This window comes from Acipenser ruthenus, chromosome 17 (assembly GCF_902713425.1).
Source record: "Acipenser ruthenus chromosome 17, fAciRut3.2 maternal haplotype, whole genome shotgun sequence".
NCBI lineage: Eukaryota > Metazoa > Chordata > Actinopteri > Acipenseriformes > Acipenseridae > Acipenser > Acipenser ruthenus.
The window spans coordinates 26,569,938-26,595,199 of record NC_081205.1 but is presented as its reverse complement, the minus strand read 5'-3'; the positions used below and the strand labels follow the sequence as shown (position 1 = coordinate 26,595,199).

General features: G+C 35.4%; 1 protein-coding gene across 3 annotated transcripts in view; it reads right to left on the bottom strand.

Annotated features, from left to right (window-relative positions):
• rasa2 (RAS p21 protein activator 2) overlaps positions 1-25,262 on the bottom strand; it is a 47,026-nt gene that overhangs the window by 8,810 nt on the left and 12,954 nt on the right. The window contains exons 1-18 of one of the 3 annotated variants that reach the window (XM_058990261.1): positions 23,859-23,940; positions 22,730-22,833; positions 22,509-22,603; positions 21,736-21,812; positions 18,705-18,788; positions 18,101-18,173; positions 17,330-17,406; positions 15,653-15,754; positions 13,252-13,408; positions 12,481-12,629; positions 11,566-11,680; positions 11,029-11,103; positions 10,688-10,811; positions 9,590-9,696; positions 7,077-7,163; positions 6,699-6,776; positions 4,644-4,717; positions 3,783-3,889 (exon numbers count right to left, since the gene is read on the bottom strand). In XM_058990261.1, coding sequence (XP_058846244.1) covers positions 3,783-3,889; positions 4,644-4,717; positions 6,699-6,776; positions 7,077-7,163; positions 9,590-9,696; positions 10,688-10,811; positions 11,029-11,103; positions 11,566-11,680; positions 12,481-12,629; positions 13,252-13,408; positions 15,653-15,754; positions 17,330-17,406; positions 18,101-18,173; positions 18,705-18,788; positions 21,736-21,812; positions 22,509-22,603; positions 22,730-22,751 — 1,603 coding nt within the window. In that variant the 5' untranslated portion in view covers positions 22,752-22,833; positions 23,859-23,940. Of the gene's footprint in view, positions 1-3,782; positions 3,890-4,643; positions 4,718-6,698; positions 6,777-7,076; positions 7,164-9,589; positions 9,697-10,687; positions 10,812-11,028; positions 11,104-11,565; positions 11,681-12,480; positions 12,630-12,798; positions 12,954-13,251; positions 13,409-15,652; positions 15,755-17,329; positions 17,407-18,100; positions 18,174-18,704; positions 18,789-21,735; positions 21,813-22,508; positions 22,604-22,729; positions 22,834-23,858; positions 23,941-25,262 lie in introns of those variants that run through there. The other 2 variants (XM_034038500.3, XM_034038503.3) reach the window with 2 other exon arrangements.

Sequence of the window (25,262 nt, the reverse complement as noted above, 5' to 3'; positions counted from 1 at the left end):
TGGTAAATGGTTTACTGTAATACTAATGAGCAACCCTGCTTTGAACAAATTACTCATTTCCTCAGGCTTACTTAGATATGGGATTTATTTAAAGCACGCCATTTTAACATTGTAATGGGAAGGTTTTCTGACTGAAGTCTAGCCAAAGATAAACCACACAAGTGATTGAATTTTGCCCAGTCATACTTAATCACTGTGGTAAGATTAAAAAACTAAAAACAAACAAAAAAAACATTCCCAGGGCATAATGTAAGGGAATGACATATCTGGAGGCATCATTTGTAAACAACAAAATGGCCACTGACGACCAGTGGTTAAAACAACATGGCAGTGGGACAGTTGAAAATGGAACTTGAGCACCGAGTTAATTAAAAGTTATGAACCAGGCTAAGAAAATAATTTAACCGTGCATGTCAGCCTCTGCATTTCTGTTAGTGCAAATATGTAAGCCAAGGAGGAGGGGTGGGGTGTTCTATAGCAGTTTATAGGTGCAATACAATTTTTATCCAAATTAATTCAATACATTACATCTTCAAGCACTTTCTTTTGTATAAGCTGGGGCGAAGATAACTATATACTACCCTTGTATTTATATGACTTTGTGATCAATGTGACAGCATAAGGCAGACATGTCTAATAAGATTGGCCTCTTTGGCTGTCTTAACATAAAATAATATTCCAATGCCTTTCAGTAGAGTATTAACAAATCCTGAATATTTCAGATCCAACTCATTTGGATGTTCTGACCTTGGCATCTTTGTCAAGGGGTTTATAAGTCTTGTATAACAAAGAAATATAAACACTGAATGGTAATGTATGGCTTTGCAATACCAAACTTACATTGAGGTCTTTACCCTGCTCCATAATTAGGCATGTGTACACGCCCATATTAAACAACCTGTGGAATTTTCACAGTAGAGCTGTCCAATAAGCCATGACCCAATGACCTTCATACATGGAACCATGCCTAAGGAGTCTTTAGAAATGTGTCCACTTTGGCCGTTTCAATTCATGTTTCTAATTTTATAATCAAGTCAATTCAATCTCTGACCAGGTTTTAAAAAAACTGTTTAAACAATTAATGACATCAAATAAACCTGGAGTGGAATAACCCTTCAGGATCAGGGTCACCAATCCTGGAGAGCAGTACTACAGTACTGCATGTCTAGAGGAGTGGTTAATTTTATTGGAATGACAAAAGATTCTAGTTTATCCTCTTACGCCCTCTAGTCCCGCGAGCGGAACACGGAACTGCACGTAAATATTATATTTCATAACTCATTTTTAATATTATTACAAAAGCAAGAGAGAAAAAAAGCTGACTCGATATCAAAATCGTTGTTTTCCTACCGTCAAACAGCGAAGAAATTTTTCGAATCCGTCATTTCACCGCTGAGATATCCCATTCACAATGTGTCTAGTACCCCCATGCATTCAAAATAAAAGCAATCGACTAGCTTGCGTTTTGCTGCTCTGGTCTTACAACCTTGATGACGGTGAAATCTCCTGATCACGTTGTAGGGGAGGTCACAAGCTTTCCATTCATACCTTTACTTTGTTTGTAACCCAATCCATCACAGAGTAATCGATGTACAAACAAACACGCCCACCTCTTGAATGAGATAAGGGAAAAAAAAAAAAAAAGCCTTTCAAAGGCAAATGCATGTGGCAATGGTTAGCCTGTGAGGTGCCAGAAGATAACATCCCTTTTAGAACTTAGTATATCAATTGACATAAAGATTTACACAATGTTTATTTTTGGAGAGGTTTGGGGACACTTGGGCTTAGCTTTGTAAAAACTCCTGTAGAATTTGATCCCTTTGTTCAAACAGTTCCAAATTTTTACCCAGTATATTAGACATGTTGGTGAAGCACTGGCTCTTTTCATATGCTACAAGTTGAAAAAAATGACTATAGAACATAAAAAAATGAAAAGCGTTTGTTGTTTTTTTTATGTATTTTTTCTGGATATCTCCTTCCAGTGTGGTACTGAGTAAGACTTTTATCACACCTGAGGTTTTAGTCTTGATGCCCAAGGGGTTACCTTGAATTCAAGCCCTGAACCATGCCTGTGCTGTCTATACTTTGGAAGATATTGTGATTTATTTAAGGGCACAGCCCCCCAGGCGGAAATTGTCTGCGAGGGGCTGGGGTTTTGACAGGTTATTAATTCAAAATGTAACACAGTAACATTGTTCTATGAAATGTTTCTGAATCAGAGCATCCCCATCTGGTGCTGATGGCTTGCAGTGTGTGGAGGCACAATGGATGTAATCTTGACAACCATGTAATCTAATCCAGCAGGTATAAAAAGTACAAATGCCTGCCTTCCCATTATTTTAGATAAATATCTTTATTTATTTGAAAAGCTTTTGAACTGAAGTCAGCTTAAACAATATGTGGTTATTGCCAATTCATTCTGTTCTTTTAATGTAATGAATACACATCAAATATTGAGCAATTTCTATTCTTCTGGTTAAGAAGGAATGCAGGAGCAGTGTTGCAAGTATATCAAACTCAACATTTTACAGATAGCGCTGCCAATGCTTTTGAGACTGGACTACCTCCCAAACACCACAAGGTAGCAGAGATTTATCACATGGCACAGCAGTGTCAAACATGGAATCATCAATGTGGGAGGCAGGTTATGTAACATCGACAATGGATAATTGCAAAGCATATGACATGGTTTACTTAGATTTCCAGAAAGCTTTTGACAAAGTCCCACATAAAAGATTAATTCTCAAACTGAACGCAGTAGGGATTCAAGGAAATGCATGCACATGGCTTAGGGAGTGGTTAACATGTAGAAAACAGAAAGTACTGATTAGAGGAGAAACCTCAAAATGGAGCAAGGTAACCAGTGGTGTACCACAGGGATCAGTATTAGGTCCTCTGCTACTCCTAATCTACATTAATGACTTTAGGATTCTGGTATAGTAACATTTTGCTCTTCCTTCCAAGCAAAACCCATCCCTACTGGGATAACACTGTATATATAAGTTTATGAAACTGTGCAAGGAGAAGCATTGCATTTCTCTTCACTAATTATAATGATATTGTATAATGCAATGCTTTGTACTGTGATATTAGTGTACAAGAACTGAGATTTTCTTTCATCAAGCAGAAAAAAGGTAAAATACACAAATACTGTATTTACATATTTTCTGGCAGATTGAATTGGAACAGTGATTAAACAGTTAGAAAGAGAACATTCAAGGTCATTTACCAGAGATTATAATCAAGTTAATGAAAATCTCTGATCCATTTTCTAATCTCCATTAAACCCTGGCAGTTTTTTTTATATAATCTAAAGAAGGTATTTAACAAGTTTTGGTCACATTTGGACAAGCAGTTCTCTAAATACATGCGAAACAGATAGACAGTCGGACTGACATATAAACAGCCTCCATATACCCCGACATTATGAGACTCAATAGAGGATCAGTAGCAAATTTGACCACAATTGGACAAGGAGTTTTCAGGATTAGACCAACCAAGCCTGTTACTGTACTGTTTCCTGCCCCTCTATTGCTTGGGTCATTCAAATACTGTAAAGCCATAAATATTTGCGATCAAAAGATTTGGTGAATCACACCCATAAAACCTGTTTTGCTCAAGAAATGTGACCTGTTGCAATATACAAAGCATGTATTGTTAGTGGAATTTGATATTCGTGCAAAAAGTGCATAATAAAAGGTTTGTAAATATCTATGGCTTTACAGTAAGTGAAAAACAAGTTTCATACATGGTGTCCAGAAGCCTTTAATCCCAAGACATACCTGGTTGCTTGTGATAGGAGAGCTCTCTGGTGGTCAAACGGAGCCAGCGCTTCTTAAAGTTTTTTTTGCCAAGTCGTTTCCTTCCCTGAGCTCTTTTATGTACTTCACTGTTTTAAAAAAAAAAAATAAAGAAAAAAAAACAAGATTTATTTATTTGTTACAAGAAAAGCGTTACTTTTCATTTTCTTTATCCCAGGTGTTTCAGGTATTTTTATTCATGTTCGCCGTAAGTTTCTCTTAAGCATCAAAAATAATTTATAGCTTAAAACTAGCAACTGTTATTGATAATGGACTGATAATAAAAGGGATTCATAATTTATTATCGCCACAGGAAATCTATTTAAAACCAAAAATTTGCCAATTTTGGAACAGAAATAGCCTTTATTAAATATTGGCTAAAAAAATAAAACCATAACATTGATTCCCTTGCTATTGATGCATAGCTTTTAAATTTATATTGCCAAGTTTGAGGGAGACTGTGAACAGACCAATAATGCGGTCTAGCTTTCCTACTTGAACCCACCAGGGGGCATTTGTGACACACCAGTACACTAGAGAAGAGTTTTATGTTTCTGCACATAAGTTAGAATCTATTAAAATAATATGGACAGTGGCAGGTCTTCATTCTGCTGCACCAAAACTGGATAGTGAAAGGAATCAATAGAATTTGCCCGGTAAGTTTCCATTAGTATGAAACAGTTTATTGCATTTGAAGTAGTGGCAGCAAGGACAGACTGCAGTATTTATAAATACAATTTATAAAAATTAAAATAGACTGATATACAGATCTAAACATTGGATACTGGAATATTAATGGATCATAATAAAAAAAAAAGAAGAATACAAACGAAACAAGCATACCCTTCTTTAAGAATCAAAGACTCTTCTACACCACTGGACTCTTTACTTCCTGTTGAGGAAATTTCATCTAAAAACTAAACAAAAAATTGGAATTAAAACAAACAAATGGCCAGTCTACTGTAGATTACGATATAATGTATTAAAAAAATATTGAGTGTGTACTGCAACTAGCTATGAAGATACATTGCCTTGAAGTTATGATTTTTATAAAAATGGATTATAGGCCATGATTTGAAATAATGTATTACTTTGATTTAACAGTGGAGCATTTATTTAAAAATTGCCAAAAAAAAAAAACCAGCTGCAGCGCTTATTCAAGTACCACGGTTTTCGAAAGGCACCATTTTTTTATTGCGTTCTTTATGGTATCTGAAGTAGCTGTATATTGAAGTTTATTTCTGTGGATACAATTTGATCAGGACGGCGAAGAAGTCCTACAACTTCGCTTTTAAACTGAAGGCTGCTGAGCTCGCAGATCAAAAGGCAATCTACCTGCTGTTCGACAACTTGGGAGTTGATGAGCGTCGCATTAGGGAATGGAGAAATCAAGTACCTCAGCTACAAGACGAGCCGACATACGGGTGTCGCCCTGCTCATCCCAATACTGAAGAGGAGCTAACGTACATGTTTCATTATTGAGAGGGCAGTGTATTCGAGGGTGGTGTCTATTACAAATCTGAGTGTTGCACTTATTCAAGAGAGGCGCTATATATAGGTCTACCGATTTTCCACCATCGCAGAATAGTGGAATTAGGCTTTTGTTTTGTTCATTCATCATGTGACTTCACTCACGTGTCTACTGAAACTCAATTTCAGCTGCACCAAAGAAGGGAAAAAAAAGCCATGTTTCAGCAAAAGAAAACATTTTCTGATTATCTACATGAGGATGGTGGGATACTATTTTTGCTGTCATTCCACTGATCATGTACGAGTCAACACCATTAAAGATCATTGTATTACTTGTATTGTAACGCTTGAAATGTTTTTGCCTACGATTGTAAGTCGCCCTGGATAAGGGCGTCTGCTAAGAAATAAATAATAATAATAATAATAATAATAATAATAATCATACTGCCAGTCGTAGAGAACAAGAAAGCAAAAAAGACGGCAACAAAAAATGGCAAAGCACTGCTATGCTGAAAAACCAAGGGACTGTGCTCAAGAAGGGGCTTTCCCGAAGCAAGGAAGATAAATTGCATATTTAATTACTGTTTAGTTTATTTCTTTCCACTCTATCTACATTTAATAAAGCTATAAAATTAACACAATGTTAAACCATGACCGTTTCTTAATTAAATGATATAATCTGATGATGAAGAAACAAGCTCAAAAGCTATTTTTCTAGCTATACATTCATTCCTTCTAGAGACACATTTTGAAAATAAGGCAGAATTAGCAAAGAAAACAATAGGGAGGATTATTATGCGTTTACATTAAAAGAGGCACTATTTAAATTATAATCGGGTGATACAGAGCAGTGAACCTGTGTAGCAACGAGTCAGTCAACACAGCTTTTTTTTTTAATCAAAGAGTTTCATATTTTATCCTGGTTATTGTAATGCCAGTAAAACACAAAACTTCATTTGTGGAGTGCTGTAAATATGATTCTCTCAAAACAGTGCTGGACATTTGTTTTCTGAACTGTTATGATATAATTAAGTTTCCCTGCTTATTATAAATGTCAGCAATGAGCCAAGTGATGTTTATAAACATTATGACATTTGAAGTGTCTTCCAGTGCTTTACTTAATATTACAGCAACAAGAGTCATTGAAAATCTTCACTTTAATTTAAAAAAAAGGAACTTGTGGTAATATTTATTAATTTACTTATTTTAACTATCAACATTATATTTATGTTCAAATGCCATGTTTAATTATCAATACATTGATAAATGGGAAAAACAAACAAACAAACAAACAAAAACACAGAATTGGTCATTTTTGAAAAATTTGCCATTCCCCAGAATGGAAAATCAGTAGCCTTATATGTAGTATCACTTAGTAATAATTAAGAATCAAGAATAATATATTGACAGAAATTAGTATGAACATACCCTTTTAACTTCTTCTATACATTTTTCTTCTTGGAAGGATTTGAAGAAATCATACATATAGGTCTCCTTAAAACTTGACTGAAATTAGAGAAAAACGTCTTATTGCATGCATCTGGTTTTCTTTATATAAAGATGAAATATCTTACAAATGGCTTGCTTTTAAATAAAAATACAAGCCTTTTTATTCCTGTTGAAGTATACTGTATGAATCTAAGTTTATTTAAGACCCCAGGATAGCATGAAAAATTACATATCATATTAGAAACATAGCAAACATGGGCAAAAAAAAAAAAATCATAATAAATCAGAAATGACAAACACTGCCTAAGGCTGCAGACAAAATAGCAAAAAGAGAAAACTTGATAATCATAGACATACCAGTTTGTTTTTGGATAAACTGCCCCAACTTCCTAATGTTTGAATAGTTTTGGAAATGAGTGTTAATGTTCGAGACATCTGTGCATCCTGAAAAACATGAAGACGCAATTAGCCTTTTCTGCATGGCCTTCTCATACTGTACGTTTCAAAAAAATGTAACTCTTTCTGACAACCCACAAGATGGAAGCAGACAAACGTGTCTATTTCAATACATTCTGTTCTTTGTTGTTACTGTATTGTTTTATCTAACATGAGTGGAGGATTTCTTTCACAGCAAGTAAGCAAACCAAATTATTTTGTTTCACTCTCAATAAAATTGGTAAACCACAAACCTTGTCAGAATCATCTTAAAATCAGCCTCCAAGTCAAATGGGGAAGTCTTCACTAGAGAACTGCGGCTATTTCTTGCTTTTTCAATATACATCACATATTAACGACTAAGCACACGGGATGACATGCCAGAACCACCTGTTTAGACTGCATGTGTAGATCTCTTGATCAGCCCCCTCCTATGATGGACTGGACTTGCCTGACCTAAGCACCATGTTCTGCACCCTCAGCTAATGGCAAGGCAATCCTTCTCAATGGTAGAATGTCTGGTTTCACGTGGAAAAAGCTTTTCAGTACTGGTTTGGAGGGGATACAGGTTTTCAGTTTGTTAAGTCTGGTCACACTCTAGAATCCATTGAAGTGCTTTCTTATCCCACTTCCTGGTAAGGTCAGTGAGTGGCGCAGCTATGGTCGCAAAATGAGGAATAAAGGCGGTACCAACCGACTAATCCCAAAAAGAGCCGTACCAGTTGGTTTATTTTTGGCCGTGGACAGGTTTGTATAGCTTTCACCTTATCCATTTGGGGATGAATAACTCCATCCCCAATGAGATAGCCCAGATGCTTGGTCTCTAGCCCAGGTATATTTGGAGGGATTGATAGTTAACCTGCTCTACCTCTCTAGAGCACAGACCTCACGTGATCCAAATGGTCATCCCAGCTAGTGTTGTAAATGATGACGTCATCAAGATGTGCTGCTGCATAACCGTAACAATCTTGAAGAATTATGTCCATCATTCATTGGAAGGTTGCTGGGGCACCACGGACTCCAAAAGGCAGCACGACAGAAGAGAACCCAAGGAGTTTGAAATGCTGTATATTGTTTGGAATCAGAAGACAGTAACACCTGTCAATAACCCTTGCATACATCTAGCATGGTTATATATCTGGACTGGCCGTCTCTCTCCAGCAGCTTAGCTATCCGCGACATGGGGTAGGAGTCAAAGCGGGTAACTGCATTAAACTTTCGATTCTGCATTGACTTTCGGATGTTCCCATCCTTCTTCGGAAACCATCACCACCGGGCTAGACCATTCACTTTTGGATGGTTCAACGATCCCCATTTTCCTCATGGTCTGTAGTTCTTCCTGGTAGGCCTCCAGTAACCGCTCATTCACACAGTAGGGACGGTGACGGATCACCACGTTTTCCTTAAGATGGACAAGGGGGGCAGCAGTGTGGAGTAGTGGTTAGGTCTCTGGACTCTTGACCAGATGGGGCAGCAGTGTGGAGTAGTGGTTAGGGCTCTGGACTCTTGACCGGAGGGTCGTGGGTTCAATCACAGGTGGGGGACACTGCTGCTGTACCCTTGAGTAAGGTACTTTACCTAGATTGCTCTAGTAAAAACCCAGCTGTATAAATGGGTAATTGTATATAATTAATGTGATATCTTGTAACAATTGTAAGTTGCCCTGGATAAGGGCATCTGCTAATAAATAAATAAAAAAATAAATACAAAATAGTGTTCAACAAAGGCAGTATGTCCTGGAGTCTTTTGTAACAAGTTAGCAAACTCCTTCTGTACCTGAAGAACGTCCCTACGTTGTGTCTCACTAAGGGGGTTCAAGACGATCCAGAACAATGACCTCTGCAATGTCCTCTTTGGTGTGTCGTGTGCCAAATGCTAATTTATATTAGGTTTTTCATTGTTAAAATATATGCACGCTTTGTAAAATCGGAATGTGCACCTTCCGATTCAAACGCACATTTGTATATCCAAAGAGCTCCTGTTTGACGGGAGGGGAGAGTACCAAAGTTGTGTTTGCAGAATGAGAGGTTAGAAAAACAGAGGGATTTAGCTGGGTCATGTTAAAACAGGGTTATAAGAAATGTGCATGACTTTCTAATTGATATCGCGCTTGTACCATTTATTTAAATAAGTGGTGGAGTACGAGTGTTCTGTCACAACTATCTTTGCACTACTAATATGCCATTGTAGATATAACTTGTTATCCTAATCCTAACTTGTTGCATCCTAGTTCATATTCTATTTTTGCGCTTAATGTAAACTACACTGTATTTAAATAAAGCTTGCATTGTAACCCTGTAAGTCACCTTTGAAAAAGGCATCTGTTAAATAAATACAAAAATAATACTACTACTATAATACTGATCGATGTATGCCCTGTAACACAACGAAACAAACCTAAAAATAAGATTAAACTGTTAATTCTCTCTACTTACTGGATGATGAGATCGGAGATGGAAACTGTGAGGAGATAACACAGCCACTGCATAGAACCGCAGAAACACAAAGCTGCTCACTGCTGAGTACTTCACATGGGGGTCATCTATACGTAAAACAAAAAAATCCATGAATGCATTTTACACAAAACAAAAAACACTTTTCAGTTCAGTGTGCCAGTAAAAACCTGGTACATTATCTAAATCATTATAAATCGCTTTACATATTAATATAACAAATGTATTATATATAACCTTTAAAACCAGTGTAAAACATTCTAAAATAAAAAGTCATCATAAGCAATTGGAAGAGTATAAAAAAAACAGTTCAGTCAATAAATGACTTTGGCACCATCATGTGGTGAAATTTCAGGATCTATAAATTTAATAAAGTCCAGACCATGTAGCTATTTTAATAATACAATTGTTTCTATCACTGGTTGCTACCTCCGGGATCAGTTTCCCAAATTTCCCAACATTAATCACAATTTATGAAAAACAGAGGTGCAACAGCATAATAGATCGTAGATCAAATTTCCATTCTTTATTATTGAAAAAGAACACAGTTAAAATCAAAGCTCTTGTCCACTTATGTATCCTTGCTTTAAAATAACTTGATGTAGAAGTGGAGGGGGGAACACCATCTCAAGAGAGAGTTTGTTCTTCTAGATCCACACCACAGTTTTTCAGATCATTTGAGCTCCTTTTAGGCTATTTTGAAGTGAGTGTTTTTTTTTTTTTTTTTTGGTAATCGTTTAGTTGGTTTAATATCTGTTGGAACATCCACGTTTAAACATTTCCTTTTCAATAAAAATACACAAATGTACGTCAACCTCCCCCCACCCTCCCCCTTCCCCCAGGCACACTTTAATAATCATGTTAGTGACATTCACTCCTGGCAACTGCTGCTTATGGAGTTTCCATAACACTGACAATATTTTGACGTGGTTTATGAAATATAAGCATTTGAAGTAGTGGCGGCATTCGGTTTGCAAAACCCCTCAAGGGGATGCTTGCTAATAAGCCAGGTAAACTGATTAATGCCCTTGCGAAAACACTTGTCTATTTGACCTAGTTTCTAATAAGCAGCCAACTTACCAGGAAAGCGTTTTGTTGCCATTTGTCTCAAAGCATTAAACACGTCACACATCAGGGTAGGGCAGCTCATACTTGAATGCACAATGGAATTGAAGACTTTCTGCACGTACTGATGCAGATTCTCCTGTAATTTTAAACAATGCTGTAATAAATGTACTCTTGATTACAGCTTTCACATGTATCTAATTCTAACCATTTAAGGTGCAGGGTTTTTTTGGCCATTCTTTAGCAATCTTTCATAAAAGTCCAGAAAATGTTTAATCATTAGCAAACAGTCAAAACACTCTGTTAAAGCTTAGTGAATGCAGTTGTGTTTTTTTGGTAATGGCGGTACAGTTTACCTTATTTACTTCTACGTTGTCCCCTTCTTTCAGTTTTATAGGATCGATTTCACATGGTTTGTTGGATTCACAGATCTGAAATCAAGGAAAAGAAAAAAATTCATGTCACACTAGGTTCTAAAATGATTTCCAAGACATGCATGATCATTAATGAATGTTCATGGAAAGCCTTTTAAAAGGCTGGGGAACTGTAAAATTAAAAACAAGAACCACTCATGCTGTGTTCAATTGGCATGTGAAATATTTGTTTCTAAAATAGGGCGATCACTACACACAAGGGAGAAATGTTTTTATGGGAGAAATGTTTCACTCCAGTATCTTTAAAATAAAATAAAAATATTTTGAAGTCAACACTTAGATTTCATGTGTGTCTACTGAATGCATTCCAAAGCACAGTCAAGTGGATTTTAACCATGGTTTCCTGTGAGGAGACTGAATTGTAGTATAGCATGCAACATAAAATAAGTTTATAACCGGCTGATTCATTTAAAAAAAAAAGAAAAAAATATTATTATAGAAGTCATATAGGAACATTACCTCATCTAAAACAGGCTTCAGAGTTACGGTCAGGTATCGTTTCCCAACGATCTTCATCATGTCATCCAGGCAACGAGTAGCCAGGGAGTTTCCTCTGAAAATTGTATTGGCCTCTCTGGAAAACACAAATATTGCAAACCAGAATTGTTCATTTGCACAACTTTTTTCAGGTGAATCCATATTGTAGAAATGCGGTTTCTAATAAAACTCTGCTCTGAAATTCTTATACAAATGCTGTAATTTGCTAGATTATTATGAATGAATTGGTTACAAGTATTAGTTAAATACATTATATTAAACAGATTCTGGCAGTGTGGTAATGCAAGCCTGATGTGAATTACACAACATATCCTTGCCGAGCTACAGAAACCAACAACAGAGGGAAAATAAAGTTGGAATCTGCAGTGGAGTATTAAGATCCATGTATAGCGTACACTAAACCAAATTAAACACAGCCACAATATAACCATTATCATCATCTATTAAGCTATTACAAATGTATTTAAGACTTTGTTTTAAACTATGCTTAAATAATGCTTAAGGTATCATTGGTCGATAGAAAATGCAACTTCTCCAAACCGGACTGCTTCTAGTGTTCCAGTGCAGCTCTCCATTGTGTAAATAATGCCAGTGTCATACATGGAGGTTGGCATTGATCACAGTACTAAGCAGTGCTTTAGCAAAAGGGTTACCCTTCTTTGGTGAAAATGAAAACAATGCAAATTGTGCCCAGGAATAAAAAAAATAATAAGATGATATCATGGCTTGTGGTAGGTGTGTTGGATACGCTTCGTATAATCAAGATTTATCTGCCTTTTGGAGACAATCATTTTTGGTAATTTTTACAAAATTCCACAGATCCTTTCTCCTACAAAACAAAAAAGTTCCCACACTCTACAAATACAAGTCACTTACTGTGTCTGCTCAAGCTCCAGCTCAGCTACGGCAGTTACAAAAGGAACCAGTTTACTGTAATGCAATAACAGCCGTACCACAGGCAGCACTGCCTCGTATCGCTCTCGGCAGATGTCGCACAGAACGTGAGCAGCGGAGGCAGAGATAGGCTGAACAAAGACAAAAGAAAAGCGAGGTTATGAAGACAGACTTTTCAAAACACAGGGTTTCTGACGAGTACGCTCAAGTGGGCTGCAAGTTCTGAATGGTTCTGGTGGTGGAGGTGGTAATGTGGAACAGATGGACTGAACAGATGTGACATGTTGTTATTAATCTCACCTGTGTAGAAAAGGGGAGGGGGCACCTCCTGGGCAGGGAGGTAGGCAGGTGGGCTGCTTGGCTTATTATTGGAATAACTTGCTAGGTGACAGTAGGAGAAACGGCTGCAATAGTTTGCAGCTTATCTCTCCTACCAGCCCTACACAAAAAAGCAGAACCATCCAGGAGATTAGGGATATAAATGGGATTATCTACAAATTTGTATGAAGCATACTCTGACCACAGTATGTGAGGACAGGGGGTGTGTTATAATGCCTTTTTGCATTGTACATCTACCTGCACGCAACTCTGTTTTATGCCTGTCTTTCTACACACGTGGGTGCACAAATTCACCAGTATGTAAATATGTACCTGTAGAGCAGAGAACAGGGATATAAAACAGATTCATTTTTTGCATCAAAAGGCACTACTTTAAGAATGTAATATCTTTATGTGATAACCAGTTAAAAGTACCTTAAAATCTGGTGATTTGAGCAGCAGATCTCTCAGAGAAATGTAGTAGTTTGATGGAAGGACGTGGTCTTCTGTGTAGGTTAGATTTACTCGCAGGGAGCCCAAGTCATCGGTTTTTGAGGTCTTGTTGCCATTGTCCTTCGGCTGTAACAAATACCTATGGACATGTGTTTAAATAATGTCAATTTATTTTTCATTTTAACCAAGCAGGGTTAACTAAATAAAAGCTACACAAAGGGCAGATTACTTAGAAGTTTACTGCATTCTTTTATTTTTATTTTAAATAAGATCTTGGTCTCATTGCATGTTAAATGTGAGAGTTTGGCTTTTTTTTTTTTTTTAAAACAAATTCAAATTTGTACTCTACTAAACAGTAAACTACAGTGCAGTTTAACAGTACTATATCATGCAGTTGTTTTTGTATATGCACGCCTACACATTAAACCACATGACCTTTATTCAAAGTATACAAGATTACTAGCTCTTACATTTATACTGTGTAAAAGCTGTTGGTATTTCCTGTATATTCTTAACTGTAAGCATAAACCAAAAAAAAATAAAGGGATTTCTTTTCTAACCTTTTTCTCCTGCAGTATATAACTCACAATAGCTTTAATGTACTGGCCAGTCACTTTTTAAAATGCAAAAAATACCTGGTCATTTTTATTGTTGTGCACATTGCAAAACCACAACAGCTTTGAATCCCCTTGAAGTGGACTTGGAACCTATTTTTTAAATGTATTTTTGGCTATAATTTGTCTATCATAATGTGTTCTGTTTCACAGGAAGTGTCAAATAGCAAAGCCCATTACCTTTGTGTCTATCTCAACATGTTCTAACTATTCAGAAAACACAGCTGAAGCAGCCACTGACGTCAGCACAGCAGAATTTGATGCCAGATAATTCATGGAATTCACCAGAATATAATGCTATAAAGGAGTTGAAGACTGTGCACAACAAAGCTAACAATCTGACAAGACAGTTATCACAGGTTACATCAATCAGCATTTTCAACACACTTTTCTTTGCATTACAGCTGTTCACATTATTTTAAATCCCTTTCTTGGACAGTGACTGGCACAAAAACCATAAATAAATGTTAAAATAAGTGTGTATAGTCCAGTAATGTGGGACACTTTAGCATGTCATAATATGTTACACACACCTGTGGGCTCGGTCAGTCATAAGCTGCAACCAGAGTTGTGCATTTTGGTGATGATTTTCTGCAAACGTTGCTATTTAAGGAACACCAGAGACACTTGATGGATGTGTTGGATAATGCAGCAACTGCTGAGGGGTGAGCTGGTTGCTTGGGCACTCAGAATCACGGCCCTTGTTAAGTTTTTCCATGATTGTTGATAAACAGTTGTACATAACACTGCTTATAAAGGTCTACTGGATTATGTGACATGCCACTTGGCTACATACATTTTCAGCGTAACGATTTCAAGGTTTCGTAAAATAGAAAGCAATGTCATTAGGATCCAGTAATAATTTACAGTAATTAACATATATAAAAAAAAGGGGGGGGGGGGGGGACGTATGACGACTAAATAAAATAGGCAATACTTAATTGTAAAATGATAAAAGTCCTAAAAAAAGATTTGTAATGTTATTAGAACAATATGGGGAAATTTAACCGGAATCTTAATATATAAAAGAAGTTTGTCTGTCTGTCTGTTCCTTTCTGCATTCGGACCCCGCAGGAGCCAGTGTAACCAAACTTTGCATGGCTTCCTCTTTCATCCAGGGGAAGGTCGAGGGCTATGTTTGGATCCAAAATTTTGATCCCCAGGGTACTTTATTTAGTAACCCCATTGCTGGATCACTGCAGTATCCATGTATCTCAAATTAAAGAAACCCACAAAACCAAAAAAAAAAAAAATAATTTAAAATTTAAAAATGGCAAAACCCCCCAAATAATAAAGTTAAAAAAAGGGAAAGGGGTCCTTCGAGCGCATTGTGCGACACCCAAGATCGGTAACTTATAGGAAACCATAAGGCTACCGTTCCCCAATTTGTCCTGCATAAAATATTGAAATATTGAATTTCCCCGTGCAACGCTGGGTACTTCAGCTAGTACTCAATAAATCTGAACTGACGTCTGTTAATTATTCAAACTGTCAAGTAGAGGGCTGTCTTGCCATCTCTCTTTTTTGCTTCCTGTTGTATTTTTGCTCAGCTGCCCAGAGGGCTGATTTTTGTAGCCTTTGGTGATCTTACAAAACTACAAATAAGCAACTCACAGTAAACTCTGAGACTGTGTTACTGTTATTTTATTTATTTATATATATATATATATATATATATATATATATATATATATTTTAATTCAACCGTCTCAGTTTAGCGATAGGGACTGTTCATTCAAACTGTTCGACTATTTTTTTGTACCCCTTACCAAGCCTGATGAGACGAATCATTTCTTAAAACCTTCACCGATACCTTGGTCTCTCCCAGAAAAACATCTTGTGCAAGGTTCCCATTGTTCCACAGGTCCACCCTAGAAAGAAAACAACAATAACTCACTGACAGCAATAATATACAACACCAAGGCAACCCACCAAAAATATTAAGCCAAAAACAAAAGTTAATATAATAGCAGTAATAGTGCATCATTCATAACAAATCATTGTCAAGGAATGATTAATGCTAAAACACAATACATTAAATACAACACCCATCTTTTAAAATGGGTTTGTGATTGTATAATTAACAAAAAACATCCAAACCCACACATACAGTGGCACCAAAAAATATTCAGGCAGTTATTGTAAATGTCAATAGCTGTAGTTCTATATATTACAGAAAGGTTTATTTAAAAAAAAAAAAAAAAAAAAAAAAAAAAAAAAAAGGTTACTAGTAAATCCAAGAACAGTACCTAACTAATAAAAAACGGCCAATATTAATACAATAGTTATAGTATAACTGATAATTATTTTGACTAAAACTTTATAACAATGTAGATGGCATACTTCCATACTCATTATGCAAATTTTAGAAGTGTGTTCATTGAATATACTATTACACACTGTACATGCCAGTTCTGAAACCCATATTAGGGTTATAATTAATGAGCAATTTCTTTGTATCTCATACCGACATGGTCTTTAATTCACTGCCTACATTTGAACTGCTACTCATAAAGGTAAACTTCAGTGGAAATACAGTGCTTCCAGGGTCTGGAAATCAACTGTAATTTCATGGTCGCAAACACACAAGCACAGCTGTTTACACAGAGAAAGTATTACTTTGTTAAATCTCTCAGCCCCCCCCCCCCCCCCCCCCAAACTATGCTATAACCTGGATTTAATAGTAACCTCATACAAATATATATTTTGCATATTTTAGATAAATGCAAAGTAATGTTAAAATGCATCTGTACATAAGCTACTGTATCATTTTGTTTTGCTTTTATTTCAAAACACACATGCATCTATTAGCCAGTATTTTTTTTAATGAAACTAAACCCAAACATTAAACACATAAATGAACACACACACATGCATATTCCTCCCACTTAATAACCTACCTCTTACCTCACTTAAATATCAGTTTGCAAACTGAGACAGTTAGAGGAATATAACAATTAGTGCCAGTCCTGTTGGAACTTATAATACACTATAAAAACAATAGACTGATTTTATTTTAAAAAAACACTTTCCCTTTTTTTCTTATTTGTATCAATCCATGTGAAATGCAATACCAGCGAAGTCCTTCTGATGCAAAAGTAAGGAAAGAGACTTAAGGACGCTGCTAGAAAAAAAAGTAATAATAAACTGAATATTGTCACAGGCATGTAAATAGCAAATCACATTTATAATCCAGTTTTAGAAAAACTGTGCTGAATCTCTTAGAATCATACATGAAGTGATGCGTTACCTACCTTCCCTATATACAGAAGGATGCAAGGCAAGCACATCATTCTTTCATACTGTACATTGCAAATACTGCAGGAATTATGTACAGATGTTTTACTGAACTGATGGATTAAAATGTACAAATAAAATCCATGGAAGTATGCTGAATAGCAACCAACCTCACATCTTTTCCTAGGAGCTAAAAACCATACACTCACTTAATTTCAAGCTTTTCAATGTCCTCTTCTTCAACCTGGAATTGTGACTTTTTTGTGTAGCTGCTGGATCTTGTCACCTATAGGAACAAGAAGAACTTTAAAACACATTCACTTTTCAATATGTATAGTAGTGCATATCTATTAAAAGGAATTACAAATGTGAATATATTCTGAGCCATGCTTACAGGTTCTACAATGACCAACATTTACTGTCAGTATATACAGAATTTAGTACCAAACAGAAATGCACTAATTATTAATTTTAAAAACGGAATTGATGAACCACTCAATATCGGACTGTCGAAAGTCTTTCAGATAAACTGGACATAGTTTCTATGCGTTGAAAATCAGTATTATTTTCACAGCAACTCATTTTTGTATTCTTACATAACAGGGCACTATAAATAACTCGGGACATAGGAAAAACACATGCAAGGTAAGCTGTGGCATACTGTACAGACTACTTACTGTACTACTATTATGGCTTCCGGTAGGCTTCTGTGATATAATTTTGTAGTTTCTTTAATTACATGATGTTAAATAAAATATCTAAATTATGTTCATATAATTATTTTTTATTGATGTCTCAATCCTAAAATTCTAGGTGATGCAAAACTTTTGTCCATAGCTGTAGATTATCTCTCTGAAGAGGTCTTATCCCCACAGAAATACTGTGATAAAAGACCTCTCCTTAAACGCTAGACAAGCAATTACAGTTAGCAACGATAACAATCCTTTATCATTTATACAGACAAAAGAAAAAGTGTTTACCTCAAAATGAAACGTTTCATCAAACTGCGGGCTGCTTGTCTTCTTCTTCACCTTGGTCTTCTTCTGATCCGACCTATTGCAATGGATTTCATTTTGTTTTATTTTTAAAAAATGAAGTCTGTTTCATTCCTGCTCAATTACTTACTCAAATGTTTCTTAAAACACAACAGAAACTACACAAGATATTGGCTGATAATTTTTTGTAATGAAAACATACTACATTCAAGAGTGTATTTAGTTCCTATTAAAAAGGACCACTCTCAAAAATGTTCATGTTGCTTAACTAACACATTGATTTCTGGTCACAGGATAAATGTTTGATACATTCTGCAATATCAGTAAAGACATTATGGAAATGTTTAGAAAGATTGCTTACAAAACAAAGTAGCTGTGGAGGTCTGCAAAGCTTTGCATTCATGCTTTACCCCTCCCTCCATAAATAACGACCGACCTCTATTTGTTATGCCAATAAAGTGCCCCACATTTGTGGAGTCTATGTAAACAAACTTGCTTTCTCCTGAAGACATTTAAACTCAACAGATAGCATATTAAATAACTTTTTTTTTTTTTTTAAATAGATTTGAATTATTAAACAAGGTTTTACCTAGAAGGTCCAACAAGAGACACAGTTGCGTACGGGTCACAGCTTTGACCATTTATCAGTGGCAAGCCTTGGCACTCAATTATTCTGCAATAAAGACAAATTAATCAATAGTTAGTTAATCTGCACCCGTACTGAATAATATAGATTTTATCTAATATGAGGTGGAGACACAGAATGGAATAAGGAAAGACTGCATCGGGTGCTTTAAAACAAAAACTGAACCCTCACAGAAAGTTGGATATCAGGTGTCTCTTATATGGTGTGTGTATTACATATATATATATATACATATATATATATATATATATATATATATATATATATATATATATATATATATATACACACACACACACACACATCACTTTGAAAACTGGAATTACATGTGCCATATTCGTGATTGATGAGTAAAGCAATAAGAGATTAACAAAAAACTAAAAAACAAAAAAAAACACAAAGAAAAACACTGTTTGAAGAAGTAAAGAAAGGAGAAGTTACAAACAGGAAGTTAACGATGCTTGTCATGCTTGACGCCGACAGCTGAGTCAAAAGTCATTTTGTTTTCTGTCTTTGTAAAAAAGGCTTTGGTTTATAGTTGAACGCGCTCATGTACGTGTGTGTACAGCATTAAATAAGCTGTGAGGGTTTGCGATCACTCTAGAGATTGCAGGGTGTCAGAATGACGCCAAACCAAAACCACTGCGGTCTGTAGGATGGGGAGGTACATCTTCCTGTTTGCACATTAGATGTGCAGATGGTATCATTTCCTTTTGACTTGACCAACTAGGTCCACAAGTTGTTACAAAATATATATATATATATATATATTATATATATATATATATATATATATATATATTTTTGATTCATAAAGGGCTGCTTTTGTGCAGAATTTCGGTCTGAAGTTAACATGTTAACAGCTATACTGACCAATATATACAATCATTTTATGACTGATATTTTAACTCTATTAGGTGACTATACTTGAAACATGACATTCTACCCAACTGAACCTGACGGAGAAGGAGCCAAATATCAGGACTTGAGACGATGCTAAGAAAAAGAAAAAAAACATCTAACAAGTCTCCTCTGTGTATTCCTGTCTGAAAAAATGACAGATCCTACTGTATTTATGATGTAAACGATAGCTGTTTGATAGATCCGCTGTCATTTATACCTGCTGAAAAGGTCCCAGTTTGTTTTATTTATGCACAAAAGAATATTTTCACAGATCAAACTTCATATTATGTTTCATATTATTATGATGTGTTGTATGTGATTTGGAAGTAAAAAGCTTCATTTAGAAAAGATCTTACTTAAAAGCCTTTCATTAGTTACGCAAACAAACCAAAGTTAAGCCCTTTACTTAAAGCTTCTTAAAAAGAATGTGGTCTTTCCAAACAGATTATTTTGACATGCATGACATGCATGGGCTGAGACCCGGGACAGGCATGTAGCAGCAGGGACAACAGCTGGAGAATTGAGATTACAAGTGAAAAAAAAAAAAAACATTTCAACCCCCTGCTTTAAAACGTCCAATAAATAACAGCTAATAGTTGCACTAATAAAGGAGTGCTGCAAACCAAGGTTTGTTTCTTCGCTTATTATGTTATACTTTAAATTCAGGATATGCTGAATTTTTCAAGTTTCTCCTTGGTATGTATTCACTACTAGTGTGGTAGGTCACATTGTAGTTACACCACTGAAGTGAAACCAAGCTGCAGGAGGTATCGTTATAAAAAACAAAACAAAAAAAAAGGCAGCTCTAACTCTGCTCATGCTAAATCGATTTTAAAACCACATTAACTCATTTAGATTACAAAAATGTCAAGATGATTTAACGTACGGCCAGAGATTTATGCAATTCGGTCTATTTTTTTCTTTAAGTAAAATAAAACTACTAAAAACAATGAATGCACATGTAGCATGGATGGTTGGTTTCACAGTCTCTGACACCTGTTTCTGTAGCTTTGAATAAAAGACTTGCAGACACTAGTTTAAATGGCTGTGCAGAAGCCTAAAAAAAAAAAAAGATTAAGAACGGACGTGGGTACATTGGTGCCCCGTTGGGAGGCAGAATATGAGTCTGGGGGTATTTTGGTGCCAATGAACGTGGAATCCACACCAAAATACAGCATTATACGCGAAGAAGATTATCAGAGTTCCGAGAAGCATGCTCTTCCATGTGGAATGTATTGGAATACTCCAGTTCTTCCAGACTGCACCAGCTATTTAAACTAGAAAGGCATTGAATGGTATGCTGACATACTATGGACTGTGTCCGACAGTCCTGATCTATAACCTATTGAATTTATCAAGGGTAAACTGGAAGTGCTGAATATGCTGATATTTTTAAACAGATCACTCCATTATTTCTTTATATTTTTTCATTATTTAAAAAAAAGTTCCACGTGATATGAGAAACAAAAAAATGGTCCTTAATGTGGTAAATTATATTATTGTCTTTAGTTGGCTCTAATTGAATCCAATTGACATGTGGAATAAAGGCATGAATTAAAAACACACACATTTTATGGGATGACAAGGAACGGTATTTTAGGAGGAGGAGGGAGGATAAGAGATGTATAGAAACTTTACAAAGATCATCTTAAGAATGAAGTGTCACAATATAAACAGACACAGCAGCATATCCAACTTCTAACTGTACAGACCTAACCACTTCCTAGTTTAATTTGCAATCTAAGCATATTTAGACATTTCTTAGAATCCACGTTTCCACATGTGCAGTCTGAATAACATATTTAACTACTTAGGTAGATGGGGTAAAGTCATTCTCAAATAACTAGTGAAAAGAGAAATGGCAACAATATTAAGTTAGTTAAGACCTTAACTCGATTAAGACATGTTGATTTGTTTGTTTTGAAATACTGGAATGTATATTTTCTTTTGTTAGGAAAAGTTGAAATACAGGTAATTCCTTAATAAATGTCGCTCCTGATAATAAATGAACAAGGGGAGACTTTGTATTTATTTATTTTTCATTGAAAGAATGTGAAACTACTTGACTTACCGCACTACAAGCTGCTGACACACAGATCCATTATCCGTTATAAGTTCGTTGAGTTTCATCTCAATGTGAACCTTGCCCTGGAATGGTAAATGTGCCATTTAAATACCTAGCCAAACTTAAGTTTGCAAATTGACCATTATGTCCTTACTTTTTTCTTAAATGTACTGTACTTGCTTTAGTATCATATGCACATATGATATGTGATATGAGGTGCCATCTGTTATATACAGTTAGTTAATTAAAATGCAACATATAGCACCGCCCTGTGTATTACTGTATGTATGCTAAACAGCAATAAAAAGGATCAATAAAATGTTTACATCTTTACATTGCATTGTTATTTTTATCTATGTCAAAATGGAAGGGTACCTGTAATTTAAAGAGTCTTGTAATAAAACAGAGGCAAAAATAATGTTCTTTTAAAAGAACACCAAACCCCCCCCCCCCCCCCAAAAAAACAAACAAAAAAAAAAAAAACAACATGATGTGGGGACAGTGCTTTCCCAACACTTCAAAAAAAGGTAACAATGCTATTTAGCTTTGCTGAAAAGAGATAAGCATTCATTTGGAGGGCTTGGGCTTAAAAGCTACTGTAGTACTGCACATCAAAGAATAACAAAATACAGCACACAATGTGACACACTTTTTAAATCTGGATCTTAAAAAACAGTGTCATTGCTTTAACCAAACATCTCTGACACTTACCTTAAAAAGGAAACCACTCCCCTCCCCTCCACTCCTTCCCCTATTATGATCATAGAAGCATACTATACCTGTACTTCAGAGTTCGGATCCACAGATTGCAAACTAAACCAGTGTTCTTTCCCACTGTATTTACTGAGATCTTCCTTTCTAATTGCAACTTTACCTAAAAGTATAAAACAAACTAGTAAACAAACCAAAAAACAGTGACCCCTGAGGGTTATGCAGTTATGTACAAATTACAAATGCACTAATCAAGGAGAAGCAAGCTAGGGGTAAATGGATTGCTTACCTATTGGCAAATCCCTTTGCATAAATCCCTTAGCATAAACGTAAAAGGATAAATACTGAAAAGTTCTTGGGATCTCAAAGTAAAAGTCTTCTCCATAGAAGGGGCTAAAGAAAAAAAAATAGAGTAACCTGTTATTTTGTGTTTCAGCCAATGTGTAGTGAACAAGGATTGGAACTCCTTCACGTAGATTTTTAAAAATGTTTGTTTCATACCTGACTACATATATTAGTGCTGGGACAAATATTCTAATATTCGAGCGAATATTTTTTGACATGTATTCGGATACAAAATTCAGATGTTCGTATTCGCTAGATATTACAAAAATACCTTGCACTTATTTACCGTCTCGCCAAAAGTATATTATATATATATATATATATATATATATATATATATATATATATATATATATATATATATATATATATATATATATAAATAATAATAAATAAAAAAAAAACACCGGGATCAACACAGCAGCTCTTGAGCCTCTACTTAAGACAGCAAAAGCAAACAAACAAGATTTTGCACGTGTAACCACAGTGCTCTCTATGGAAAGCTATCTGGGTCAAAAAAGCATTGTGCTGTTTTAGCGCGAATGAGAATCTCATGACAGAAAAGAGGCAAGCACATTGTTCTGAAATGCCTCGCTTAAACAGTGCCCAACTTGCTGTAAATGTTGTGTAGTGATTTTTATAGATTGTATATATTATATATTTTTTGTTGCGACTTTGTTGTGTAATGTAATAAACGAGAACCAAAAAGGTAAGTCTTTTTCCCCTTCATTTTACAATGTCATTTCCACATTTGTTTTTTAGGCACAAGTAAACCTCATGTTATTACTTCATGAAAATGTGTCTATAGCCACTGTTTACTGTGAAGAAACGGCAATGGCAAGGAATGAAAAAAAGAAATGAAATGCAGCAGAGGTCGCGCTAGCCTTTAAAAATGTGCATTTGTAAAAAGCATACCATCACAAAATCTGCGTTTTCAACCATAACATCTGCATATTGCATCAACATAATTATATTACTTTCCAATGTAACTGTTTCAGATTAACGAAGTTAACATGTAAAATAGTACACAGTATGAATAATGGTAGTAGAAATAGACATAAAGACAAGCTTACCATGAAACATTTCCTTATGAAAATCCCTCATTCACGACGTAAAAATCAGTGTTGTAAGATGCTCCGATACAGATTACTGAGTTGCTTTAATACCAGGGACTTACGCAGTGCTACATGGGATACTAAGACCTCTGCTGCTTTTGTTTTTAAAAGAGGATGCAGGGAGCAGTGGAACCATTTTTACACGTTGCATTGCATAAAACTACTTTTTTTTGCGTTTTATTAAAATGTCCTGCGTATATAACACAGAATTCTGCGTAAACGTGACCTCTGAAATGCGTTGTCAACTTTATGTTCTATTTATTTCGGGAATAAACAAAACAACATTTAACTTGAACTGCTATTTGGCATCCATTGTTTTGGCATTAATTCACTGGGGTAAAGTAAGGCCTACGCAATGTATTCTTTACTCTTGTGACATTTTTGTACTTCGACGTGCTACTGTAAGGTCTTGCTGTAAAACACAGGCACGCACAAGCGCCACGCCTTCCTGCCCCTGCTGCTATGTGGTCTCTGCCTGCGTTCTGAGCAATATAATGGCTTTTATTACTTTTTGAAAATGAACGAATATCCGAACGAATATTTAAATTATGAGCAAATATCCGAACATGAAAAGCTTGTGTTCATCCCAGCACAAATATATATCAATAGATTATAAGAGACTGGGACACCAACAATACAATAGATATACAGGATCGTGTACAGTACAAATCACATTATACTTGTAACAGAACAAACCAGGCTCTCTAGTCTACAGTACTTTCAAGCTACCCTCTACGGATACTAAGATGTCAATTACAAATCCATTTAATGTATAGTACTGTATATTACAGCTTCATCTATAGCACTCTGTGTGCTGTGGTGGTCTTAAAAGTGTGTCGCTAATCCAAAAACTTATGCTGTGTACAGCTATGGCTAAAAGTTTTGCATCACCTAGAATTTTATGATTGAGACATTATTTAAAAAACAAAAAAAATAATAAATATATACATAACTTAGCTCTTTTATTTAATCAAGTAATCAAAGAAACTACAAAATGATATCGCAAAAGTATACCGGAAGCCATAATAGTAGTACAGTATTTCATGTTCGATTTCGAAATGTCATTTTTCAAATTGTCAGTTTTTCATTAAGGATATGGAAAACTACAAAGAGGTAAATAATTCAATATGTTAACGTTACATTATTTAGCAGGTTTCATTCGACTTTATGAAGCAAAATTAGTTAATTCTATAGGGTGATGCAAAAATGTTGGCAATAGCCATACAGTACAAGTTCAGTTTAATGACTCATGAAATTTAGTGCAGCATGAAGACAAAACATCTACCAAATGTGCCTGAAAAAAAAACAACAAAAGCATGCCTATACAAGTCTTTGGTTATCATCACAGGGTAAATTACATAG